The sequence below is a fragment of the Catharus ustulatus genome, chromosome 13 (assembly GCF_009819885.2).
Source record: "Catharus ustulatus isolate bCatUst1 chromosome 13, bCatUst1.pri.v2, whole genome shotgun sequence".
Taxonomy (NCBI): domain Eukaryota; kingdom Metazoa; phylum Chordata; class Aves; order Passeriformes; family Turdidae; genus Catharus; species Catharus ustulatus.
Genome location: NC_046233.1, coordinates 10,653,765 through 10,665,964, shown reverse-complemented (window position 1 = coordinate 10,665,964; position 12,200 = coordinate 10,653,765). Strand labels below are relative to the sequence as shown.

Sequence of the window (12,200 nt, the reverse complement as noted above, 5' to 3'; positions counted from 1 at the left end):
CACAGGGCAGAAGGTGAAATACTTTTAATGAAATGCACTTCAGGAGTGACTCATGTCCCAGGAGAGAGAGGGTGGATGCAGCACATGATCCACACAGATATTATCAGGTCTTTGTCTAAGCAAGGATTCAAACACAGCTGTGCAAAACTTAAGAAAACCTTGTGGAGTTTTAACTGTCTCTATAATCCTAAAGGAGGCCTGGAAAAAACACAAGTGGGCTGGTTTGTGTCCTCACAAAAAGGTGTGATTGAGCACACCTAAACCATTCACTAGGGAACGCTTGCTGGATGAGATTTTACTGACAAAGAACATTCAAACCTTCAGTAGTTGTTCCAGTTTTAACATTTTCAAAGCTCTTCTTTAGTGCCTGCCTAAATAATCTCTGCTGCAAATTAAGGTGATTCCTCCTTGTGTCCCCTTCCCCAATGACCAAGTGAGCAACTGATCTCCCTCTGCAGATGGATTGGAAGGCTCTCTCTGTACTCTTCCTTAGGTTCTGGTTTTTGTGCTAACCAGAGAAGTGTGAAACCTTAGGTGGTAAAAATTTAAAATTCTACTCCCAGACCACACAAGCCTGGAGTAAAGATGATCATGCTACTGTATTCATCTTTTCTGTGCTTTAGACATTACAACTTAAGTCTTTCCCAAACACAAAAGAAAACCCACTCCTGGAAGATCCAGGTCCCTGGATCCTTTTACATTTTATCTAAAACTTGCCAATAGTGATATTGTAGTGGTGAGGGGAGAGTCCACAGAGGACCAGATCTCAAGGTTTGCTTTACACAGCTGGCATGAGGGAGTTTATGGAAATGTATAACTTTTTTGGCTTGAAATACAGTAATGTCCTTGCCTACAAGCATGAGGAAAAGGCTTTTGTTGTTGAGGGTTCAACACCCGTGATAGAGTTCCTATCAGCCAACCTACACTGCAAAAAAAATCTTTGCCATTTTGCAATTTCTTGGCAGAGGAAAGGTGGTCTGCTTTCAGTCACATGGCAATGGTGACCCACATAAAACAGGGTGTGGAAAAGATGTTCCAAACACTGCACACCCAGAAACAATCTGATTCAATCCACAGGCCACATCTAATATTTAAGGTACTTGGGCAGAACAAGTCCCAAGACACACAGTTTTTTATTAGATGATGTCACCTCATCCACAGATTGAAGGCAGAGCAGCTTTGTTTCCTGGGCTGCTATTAGGTAATTAAGCAAAATGTTGTAAAAAATAAAGACCTCCACAGAAAGTCTTAAGTAATATGAGTTTCAGCCTCTTAATTGTTCATAGTCTTCCTATGATGTATATCTCTTCTGTGGTTAACAAAATCAAAAGCATTTCATGTAGAATACAACTGTAATTTTTTTATATGGGATGGCCCAAAATCTGAAATCATTCTGCACTTGGGTCTTAGAAAATGCATTATTGTGTTGAGTTGCAAGTCTGCTCCTCTTATTCTGACAGAAATCTCTTTCATTTACAATCCTACTAACACTGCTAAACTGATATACATGGAAGCTAAATAATGGAGAAAATTAAAGCAAATTCCTTTCTACTTTTGAACCAATATTTTTAAACACCATTTTTAATGATCTATGGCTGTTAGATAATCTATCAATGATCAGTTTATTTGGGGATATGTCACTTCAGTCATGGCAACCCATTCAGCTTCTGGCTTCTCCACTGAGGCTGCCAGCAAGAAATGCAGTTCTGAGAGAAGCAATGTCACAGATGCCACAGTGTCATAGCAACAAATGGATACAAGAAAACTGCAGATTGTGAACCCAATGTCCAAATGGTGCATCATTCCTCATGCCTTGAAATCCTACATAGTTTCATGCATATTTCTGGTCATAAGTTTCTGAAAACACAGTGGTATTCAAAAAAGGCCCATAGGATCCAAGGAAAATATTCTCTGACTTCTTATTTTGGAGTAAAACAACAATAATTACACTTTCTGTGGGGCTTTTTTTGTTGTTGTTTGTTTTTTAAACAAGCCATGCACCCCCCTCAACACAATTTATCTGGATGACATTTCCTGTACAAACTACTGAGAATATCGTGTTGGATAGGAGGAAAACTTTGAGAAATGGAGAGGGGAGCTCTTAGGCAAGAAACTTCAGGACAAGCATGTCTTGAATTTGAGGTTTGTTGCTATTGACAGTAATGTTTTCTTGGTTTCTATTTAGCTTTCCTGAGACTGGAAAAATGAAATGAGGCACAGAGACGTCATTCCTCACCTAACTTCAATAGCTTTGTATGGTAGCTAATGGCAAAATTCTCCTTTCTCAATATCACAGCCTGCATTTTTCAAGCTCTTACAAATAGTTTCTCAGTATTTTTTTTTCCTAATGGGGGGCATTAATATGCTGCAATAAGTGAAACAGCTGCCAGGACCTGGCCAGCTGAATGCCTCCAGTCTTGTTCTGTGGCTGGATGCAACTCAACACAACCTGTCCAAGGCATTGACACTGCAGATGTACAAAGTGATGTGTGTCTCTACAGAGCTGCCAGCTTTGGAATCTGCTTTGATGGCCCATTTTAGCTGAGTCCAGAGGTGCTTCCAGAACAAAGTTTACAAAGCAGGAAGTGCATATGGACAGAACACAGACCAAAGTCCTTTCTGTTTGCCAAACATTTCACAATTCGCTTTCTAGCTCATGAGAAGTAAGTTCAGAAAGAGGAAAGGAAAAGTGGATTAAAATGTTTTTGTATAAAGCATTAGGGTTTGTTTTTTTTTAACATGTTAATTATTGGTACCTACACTGCCAGGAAATTCTTACAAGTGACCTCGGATGTTTCTTTCGCTTCTTTATCCTGTTTACAGAGACAAACTAGACTCCCTGTAGGCCTGATCCTCCACAATGAAGCAAATGGAAAGTTTTCCACTTGCTTCAAAGGGAGTAGGATCTGGTTCTAAGTAGGATTCCTTGTTTGGCATAATGGAGGTTACATAAGGTAAAACTTGCTTTTTTACATCAATTTTCTAGGTGACCAGGCCATTGTAACCCTTGAAAATATTATCTATGTCCTCTTCAGATATCTTGTGAAGCTCTATTCATAATCCCCAGCTAAGTTTTCACATTATCTGATTTCAGTTGTGCCCAGAACTCAGAAATGCAAGAGGTGCCACTCCACTTCCAGGACATTTGAACAGTGGTATTTAGTCATTACTCTGTGATTCAGGCATTCAATATTAAAATACTGACTTTCATTCCCCTTTCTGCTTCCTCCATTCTTAAGGTACTCACCAAGAGCTGGTGACCTGCTGCAACTCAGATGCTGCATTTCAGATTTCAAACTGTGTGCAGTTTGTTACAGACTGATATTGGATTTACTGGCACTGCAGGCAAAAATAAGAGTGCGGCTTGCCCCCAGAATCAATAATAATCAAGGTAGAATTCAGAAAGAAAACAATAAGCAAGCAGAATGAAATAGAGACTGAGGAACAGCCAGGTGTGGGTAAAAAGCCTGAGGGAGGTGAATTCAGGCAGAAGGTGGAGTTGTAGCTTGAAACTGTTATAGAGTGAGTGATATCATCTTGTTACTGTTCAAAAAGTTTTTAGGGATGTCAGCCTGAGTATTTAGCTAAACATTATCACTGATTTTTCTTCCCTCAGAAAACACCCATATGTGTAGTAGTTTTCTGACATATACATGTATTAGCCCTTTTCCCAGAAAACAGCAAGTGACAGAGGAAAATAATGGCTTTTCCTGATTAGAGCAGGAATTTGAACTGTTCATCTGCCCACAGCAGGCACTGTGATCTGGGACTTCCAAATCACACATCTTCTTTGTGACTTTGAAAAAGTTGAAGGAAATTTTTAGTTTGGCCTCTTATAAGTTGTGTGTGCTCTCCTTTGGACTTGATACTCAAGGACTTCTTAAAAATCTGCATGGATATGTCTTTTCATTTGGAGAGATCACAGAGGACATTCAAACTGTCAGAGAATCAAAGCAGAACAGCAGACACTGCTCCATTTAACCATGCAAAATGACCCAAGCAGAGTCAATTTACTGCAAGCAGGTAAGGGACAGCATCTGATGTCATTGCAAACTGTGGTATCCCAAATTTCTCTGGTGACATTACAGAGTGAATACAGAGTCCAAAGGAAAATATTTTTCTGAATCAGTAACAGTTGCTCTGACCCAGAAGACTTCCAAATTTAACCTTCATTCATTTGGGAAAAAAAGCCCCCAAATAGAATGAGAGTAGCCCAGGAGAAAGAGCTACAACCACAATATTTACTGAAAGGACAATAGGTGAAGAAACTAAATGGGCAGAGGGAAAGCAAGAGGCTTCTAGTATTACTCAAAGCTGAACAGAGTTTAGGAAAAATTTAATAACTGCAGGACAAAGAGGTAGAAAATTTTCTCTCACTTTCTCAGCTGTGGATCAGAATTCAGGTGAAGAAGCTTTGTGCAAAGATGACTGAGCATCATGTAATTTCTTGTAACTGTTGTATGAAAACAGGATAAAATTCTACACTGTGTACTACAAATCCACCAGAAGTTACAGAGCTTGACTGAAGAACTACTGGATGAAACTCATGGCTGAGTATAGCAGGTCAAGCTAAATGATTGGAACTGATCATCCTGGCATTAAAATCCACAAAGCTATAACCTCCTCTGTGTCCTGATTAAAAGCTGCTCAGGTGGTTGATGCACAAATCAAAGCCTTTGGCAGCAACACCAGACTTGTAACAGCATGACTGTACTGTGAGACAGATGAGGGAATTAATCCAGATTAAAAATACTAGTGCCAAGGGAAAAAACCCTCGGTTTAGCTTTTTTCCAAACATGGTTTGGTTTTACAGCCCAATTTATACATCACTCAAGGCATGATGTAGGTGATAGCATAGAAAGAAGTAGTAAGGAAATGTGATGGTGATTGAGTTTAGCAAAGTGTTCCTTTCCTGGACTAATAATATCCTCTAAATTCAGGTATGTCAGTTTATAAATGCATACCCTTTGCAAAATTGATTAGAAAACTTGAAGCATGGAGAAGCCAGAATATCAGCATTTAAAACAACAGTTTTCCCCTTTCCAAGCTGACAGCCTGCATTAGTGACAGGAGCAACCCCAGCTGAATCCCTTGGAGAGCAGGAGTGCAAGAACACAGACTATTTCAGGTGATACACATGGGACTTCAGACTGGTACTATCAAATGGAGATGTTTATTCAAACACACAGTCTGCCTGCCTGCACCTTTTTCTCAGATCCATTCTCCACAATAACTTTGGAAGACACCATCCAGTTTCAAAAATTTGTGAGAGCAACCAAACTCCCAATACAATGAATTGGAAAGAGACTTGGAGGCAAAGAGTAACGAGTCAGAGAAAGAGGCAGAGTAATGATGAAAAGTAGATGAAGGGAGGTGTCATAAAAATAAATTTCAAAATGTTTCCAAAGTACTCAAACATTGCAGCAATGAACACAGTGGAGAAGTCCACACAGGCCTGAATACTTTTGCACCTAAGGATCAGGATATGTCAAGTGATGCAGTGTTACCTATGGAACAAGAGGATAAAGTGAAATATAGAGGTGATACAGAAATCCCCTGGATCAGCTTTTCATCTGCTGTACCAATACATTTATATACATTCATATAAATCACTGTCATGACTACTCAAGCTTTAGCTAAAAACTGGCTTGTTTCCTAGCTGGTGGCATCAATCTTGCCTCTGCTGCTCACACCTTGCTTTTAAGCTTCTTCCAGCTGGGTTGCCAGCTCCAGGTGAAGAATGCTGAAGTGTTTCTCACTTCAGGTGCTTCCTTGTAGTCAGATACTCTAAAAGGGTCCAGTGGCATTAACCCAGTGGCAATCAAAGTGTTATTGCTGGTGTCCTGAAGGCACTAATAGAACTTTACCAGCCCTGACCAGCCCCAGCTGGGACTCTTGCCCATGCTCTCTGGCTACTGGCTTTGGGATCCTATTTAAGCTCAGCCCTGTGCTCTCACTGCCTGTTTGAGCTGTGTTGTGGCTGTGCCTGTTGGCATCCCTGCTTCCTGGAGGATCTTGGGGCTCTGCTCTAGGTCTGTACCTTCCCTCTGCAGCTTTCCCTGGGATGTGCTGTGGCTTGTCTCTCTTTCTGCATGAGCCTTTGCATCCATGCTGTGTCTTTCTTGGCCTGTCTCTTGCTGCTCCTAATTATCCCAGTCCCTTTCCTTTTTGTTCCTGGGCTGTCAGTGGCCTGTGGTGCCAGCTCCTGCTCTGCCCACAGTGCCTGGGATGGGGATGGTGTTCCCTCAGTGAGGGCACAGCCTTTGCCATTGAAAACCTCAGCTTGCAGCTCTTTGGCCCTTAAAGAGCAACTGGTCCTTGTTGCTTCCTGACAATCCTCTCCTTATTAATCATCATTATCTCCATGTGAATCTGACCCTGCTTTCATGGGCATGGAAAAGTGTCAGCATAGTTTCCCTGGATCTATTCTTGTCCGATTATCACCTCTTCCTTGGTATGATATTTGTGTTCTAGTGAGATCCAGTGCATCCTGAGGTCTTACTTTTGGTAGAGATTGGAATTTTCCAGTTTTTTGGTTACACTTTGGTGAGACAAATGCAGGCTTATTTCAGCGGTGCATAACAGCTCAGGGACACACCTGCTCTCCTTGTGCTAGTGTTGAATGTGGCTCTCACATTCTCCTGTCTTTAAGCAGATATCTCATTTCCTATTTTATCTCATGGTTTCCTGTATTTCATTCTTGTTCCTTCCAGGACTTTAGTCTCTGGCTGCCTCTCCTATCTCTTCCTCTGCAGCAGAACGAATTGCCTCATTACTCACAGCCACCTCACCTGGCCTTATTTCGTCTCACATTTAAATGTAACAGGTCTCTTCCACAGCTCAGCTTTTCCTGCATTAACCAGTCTTTCTGTGATGGCCACTTATATCCATTAACTGCTTTTCTTGTTCAATTTGAGCTGTTCATCTCTGTTCTCCTATCCAAATCCTTTCTGTAATTCATTGTCATCTCATGTTGCACTCTCTTCTGTCGCTGTTTCATCTGTGAATGTTATCTGAGATTACATGGGAAAAATATTCCTTGATACCCATGCACAGACAACACATGGTAGTTACTTTATTTTATTCTGCTTTACTTTTGCACCAATCAATTTTCTTTGCCTTTTTCTTAAACCTATACCAAAAGTGTTAGCATCCAAATCTAATGCTTTCTAAAAGAAGTTCCTTGCCAGCTTTCCTGTTTCCCTGTGCCTGCTCAGTGGTAGACAAAAGGGCTGAAAAGGCAACCAGACAGCCAGCAGGAGAGCCAGCCATCCTTCCACGTGTTTGGTAGCTGTTCCATAACAGGGGGCTCAGGTAGGAAGCTTCTTCTCTGCCTCTGTCCTGTTCACAACCTGCCCAAACTACAGTTCATAAAGTCCATAACAAACCAGTGGGCAATGAGCAAACGGGCACATCTACTTTCCAAAGAATAATTTGACCTTTCCTTTCTTCTCTCACTGGATTTTCCCATTTATTTTTCTGAATAATTGCTCATGAGTGCTCACACCATCTGTGTTGTGCACTGTAAGCATAGGGTCCTGTGGAATAATGAATATTTGATCATGTCATCCAAGGCTGAAACAGGATTGCATGGTTTAATTCTACCATTTCCCAACTGCACAGTCTCAGCATTTTTCATATAATTTTTATAATATAGTGAATGCACAGCTTGTGCATATATTTCTAAAAGATGAAATGGGCTAACTTACAGATTTTTACATAGAAATACATTTCAAGAAGTATTTCCTAAGAAAATTAAGATATCTAGGATTCTGTTCTGATCCATTTTAGAATGAGCTGTAAAGTTCAGGCAGAGCCTGAAGTTTGGAGATAAGCAAGTCTGTAGTTCTGGGTCAGGTTCATTTTATCTTTTCTCTGGCTTCTGAACACCACAGGGAAGAACTTAAAGCCTGAAATGTCAAACCCAAATAGGGAGAAGCATGACACTGTTGAATTAGTATTTTTGCCTTTGTCTCTGTTGCTTGCTGTGCTGTTGATGCCTCGAACGAGGGTGGGTTTCTGTGGAAGGGTCTGGGAGTCCCCACGCGGGTGCTGGGCTCCGACAGCCACGCACACCCCGAGCCCTGAGCAGGCAGTGACCCTGCCAGCTGGCCATGGAGGGCCATGGCATCTGCTGCACCGCTCCCTCTGCTTGCCACATCACATTTCTGCTCAGGGAGGATTAGAAACCAGGGCAGCAGAGAGCAAATTGCTGCAGGCACACGAGTTTGGGGGCAGGGGAGCACATCCTCGCTGCTGCTCTTTGGGATGTGTCTCTCTGGTCCTGAGCTCTGGCAGATGGGGAATGGGGGCTGCAGGGACAGCCTGACTTTCAGGAAAGACCATGGAAAAATGTAACTCATGTTAAGGGTGAGATTAAAGGATTAAAGTCAATTCACACCCCAGTCAAAATGAAATTTCAGTCTGGTTTTTTGTGTGCAGTGGGGCAGAGCTGTGTTGAGCTCAGGATCCTCAACAGCCCACGGAGGGACAGGGGTCTAATCCCTGATTTCTGTGCATTTCCTGCTCTAGTACGAGTGTCTCCTGGCATGATAGCAGCTGCTCTTGTGATAAATGTAGAACATGACTTATGGTACCACCCTTCCCTTTCCCTCACACCCTGTGCTTGATATTTCCTCAAAAAAATTTATCTGTGAAATCCTTTCCCTGAGGCACTGCAAACAGATATTGGAATACTATTTATTTCTTAAATAAAAAGAAACAAACCAAACAAAACCAAGCAACATCATACAAACCCTTCTGTAAGGATGTTCTTGGATGCGGGTTGATATCAGAATCTTGTGCACCAAATCACAGTTTATTGTGGAAGTGGCTGCTTTATTCCTGGTGTGCAAAATGACTTGAGAGAAGTAGTTTTAATGGTAACTTTCTCTTTGAAGGCTGGACTAGCTGTGTTTGCAAGGTCTGGTTTCTGGTCTGGTTTCTGTTGTGAATACCTGCTTCCAAATCTGATATGTATTTGAATATTTCCATAACTAAAAATCATTTTTGTGTCCCAATTAAGGTAGGTAAGTACAAAGGAAGCAAGTTCTTTCTTCAAGTAATTTTTCAAGCAAATAGTCACAGGGAAAACTTTCAGCCAATCTTAGTCAAGACCTTCTGCATTTTATTTTCCCATCAAATATTATGTATTGTTTTCTAGCTTAGATGGGTTTATGTACTTCAGCTAGACTTTGCTTATTTTTGTTGAACATCTTCTAATTTATCTGTTCAAAACAGAACACAGCATTGTAGGTACAGTTTTGTCCCCTTGGAGTTACAGTGCTCTTAGTTTCATAGCCCAACATTTTACTGGGCCTTTTCTACTTGTCTAATTCATATATAATCATATGTCAGTTGGCAGGCTGGTGCCTAAGTTAAAATATCAGTGCCTTCCTCACAGAATGTGTAGGTTTAGGTTACTTTTCTGTACAGGTTGGTATTTTTCAGTTTTTAATATTTTTGCTACATTTTTAACTGTGCTAGGATGTCCAGGACTAGTTGTTCATTCATCTAACAAATCATAATTTAGTAATTCATAGATTTCACTTGCCTGTATTTACACTCTCTTCCAGATCACTGTTAATGTCAAATAAGACAGAGCTCAGCATCCTCTGTTGGCCTGTGCTCTCTGGGACTTGGCTCTGCTGTCCCTGAGTGTATTTGATACTCTGCATGCTCTCGCCCTGAACTTGTAAATCAAAACAAGAGCTGTTAGCTCCCCAATTTAGAGTCTAGAGGTTGTTCAGTGATGCAGTAGTTAAGAGATTTAAATTGTTGCTATGTGCATTTTGTAAGATACAGGGAAAATTCTACATCATTAGTGATGTGAAAAAAGAGAGCTACAGGTTTTTATCTCCAGGTTCTGCAGCTCCCTAAGAGAGTCAGGCAACTGTGTGGGAATTGTGCAGAGGTCCCACCTGCTCATGGGGCTGCTGGGTGTCCTTGCAGGTATCTGAGTGTGCTCTGGTTTCCCTGGCAGGTCCATGGGAAGTGCGTGTGCAGGCACAACACAGCCGGGGACCACTGTGAGAAATGTGCTCCGCTCTACAACGACCAGCCTTGGAAGCCAGGAGATGGGAAAACAGGGGCACCCAATGAATGCAGAAGTAAGTGGAAGGGAATTTACTGACCCATGCTCTCAGACCAGCAGGGAAAGCACCCCAACAAAGACTTCTGTGATTTACAGTAATGGTGCCATTACAGAAACTGGGGATACATTGCTGGTCATTGATGGAGAACTTCAGTGTGCAGGTCGTTTTTCTGCACTAGGGCTATTGGGGAGTGGCACTTACAACCCAGAAATCTGGTTTCCATGTAGCTACACCCCCGACATTGCAGGGTTTAGAATACTGGCAGATTGGTTTGGGAAGGGATAGCATGATGACTGTGTCAGGAAAGGCTGAAGGCCGTTCTTTCTCGTGTCCTCTCCAGAGTGTCGCTGCCACAACCACGCCGAGAGCTGCCACTTCGAGCTGAGCGTGTGGCTGGCCTCGGGGAAGCGCACGGGGGGCGTGTGTGACAGCTGCCAGCACAACACCGAGGGACACCGCTGCCAGAGGTGCAAACCTGGCTTCTACCGAGACAGAGGGAAGCCCATGTCCTCTCCAGACGCCTGCAAACGTAAGTGACCGTGTTGCACAAGCTGAAAGAATCATTAAAAAAACAAAATTTTTATAGAATCAGCTACTCCTATAGAGGTAACTCATGAGTGTTACTAACTTTTCTTTGTATTATTTTCCTAAACTACAGGGGGTTTTGATCAAAGGTGATCATCCTGTTTTTTTTCTATTTGTCCCCATGTTAAGATGCACTTTTTTGTGATAATTTGTTCAATTCCCCAAATGCATTGCCTCCTGGGGAAAGGTACATTCTCCTGGGGAAAGGTACATTCTTCTTGTGTTTGGTTTTAAATTAATATGGTTCTTTTTCTCTTGAGGTACATTTTATTTGCCTGGGGTTTTTTTCTGTACCTGTCAAGACTGTGTGAGCCTATGTGCAAGCTATTGCTAAATTCCATTTGATTGTGCAACATCTATGCACATAAATACATATAATGGGTGCAGAAGGTACAGGAGGCCTGGGACAGTGCATGTTCACTTGGGAGCAAATACATCAGGACTCAGACTCCTCTCTGGACTCTACAGCTGTGTTATAGGATGCTCTGCCCAAATTAATTGCATCATTAACATTTCAGCAGAATGTGTTAGGGTGTGTCTTGGGCACAGAGGCACTAATGGCTGCACGAAGAGGATGTGCAGCCTCTGGATCTAGATAGTTTACACCCAGCCAGTCTGGCAAACAGCCCAAATCTCCCTCACTTAAACATTTCCTGAGTATCCTGCCAGGCTTCAAACGCCTGATTCTATCTCACATCTGTTTGAGAGGTTGCTATTTCCAGCAATATACCTAATTTCATTTTTAACTTTGGATAGTTTTCCTTCCCCATAGCTCAGACATTAGTTGCCAGCACAGAGAACTTCATCCTCTGTTTTTTGACCTCTTGCCCACCGGCATAATGAGCTTTTGAAGCTCTTCTGACTATTTTAATGTTCTTCAGCATGGTTCCTCTTAAACACTTAGGTTACTCTTCTCTCTAGGACTGTGAGTCCTGTGATATTGTTTGAACTTTCTGTGCCCTACATATCCAATGTTTCTGCTCTTTTGCCTTCTTCCTACTGGAACTTGGTGACAGCAGACTGCTTCCACAACTTTTTCTTCTCATTTTCACAATGTTCATCACAGACCATGGATCAGCAGACAGGGCAGAGGGTCAGCTTATCTGGCTCACCCTGTCTCCTGTAGTGTTCTATGGTGGCCCCTTTCTAGTTCTGTTCCTACTCTGAGCAGATTTGCTACAGAGAAATATTGTAATGAGAACAAATTGTTGTGCCAGAAGATTAGCTTTCAATCTCATAGCACCTGAAAGAATCTGTGTATGAGCTCTTGTACTGAGCAGCAGGGAGATGGTGCAGTAACCAGCATCATGTGTAATACTAGATTACTGCTAAAGTCAAGGAGCACTGGAGAGCAGCAAAGAGGAAAAAACATTGTTTGAAAATACAGCCTATCTGTCTGGAAACCCTAGAACCATTTGCCTAGATGAAATCAGACCTTGAGTCTACGTGTGCCTCTCTCTGGTTACAGGTCTCTCAGTAACACCTGCCAATACTCTGCATAGCAAAAGAAAAACTGTTCAG

At 42.0% G+C, this 12,200-nt stretch overlaps 1 protein-coding gene across 1 annotated transcript in view; it reads left to right on the top strand.

Annotated features, from left to right (window-relative positions):
* LOC117002593 (netrin-4-like) overlaps window positions 1-12,200 on the top strand; it is a 45,303-nt gene that overhangs the window by 21,220 nt on the left and 11,883 nt on the right. Inside the window, exons 4-5 of the mRNA XM_033071879.1 lie at window positions 9,983-10,109; window positions 10,435-10,623. Of these exons, the coding sequence (XP_032927770.1) occupies window positions 9,983-10,109; window positions 10,435-10,623 (316 nt within the window). The remainder of the gene's footprint in view (window positions 1-9,982; window positions 10,110-10,434; window positions 10,624-12,200) is intronic.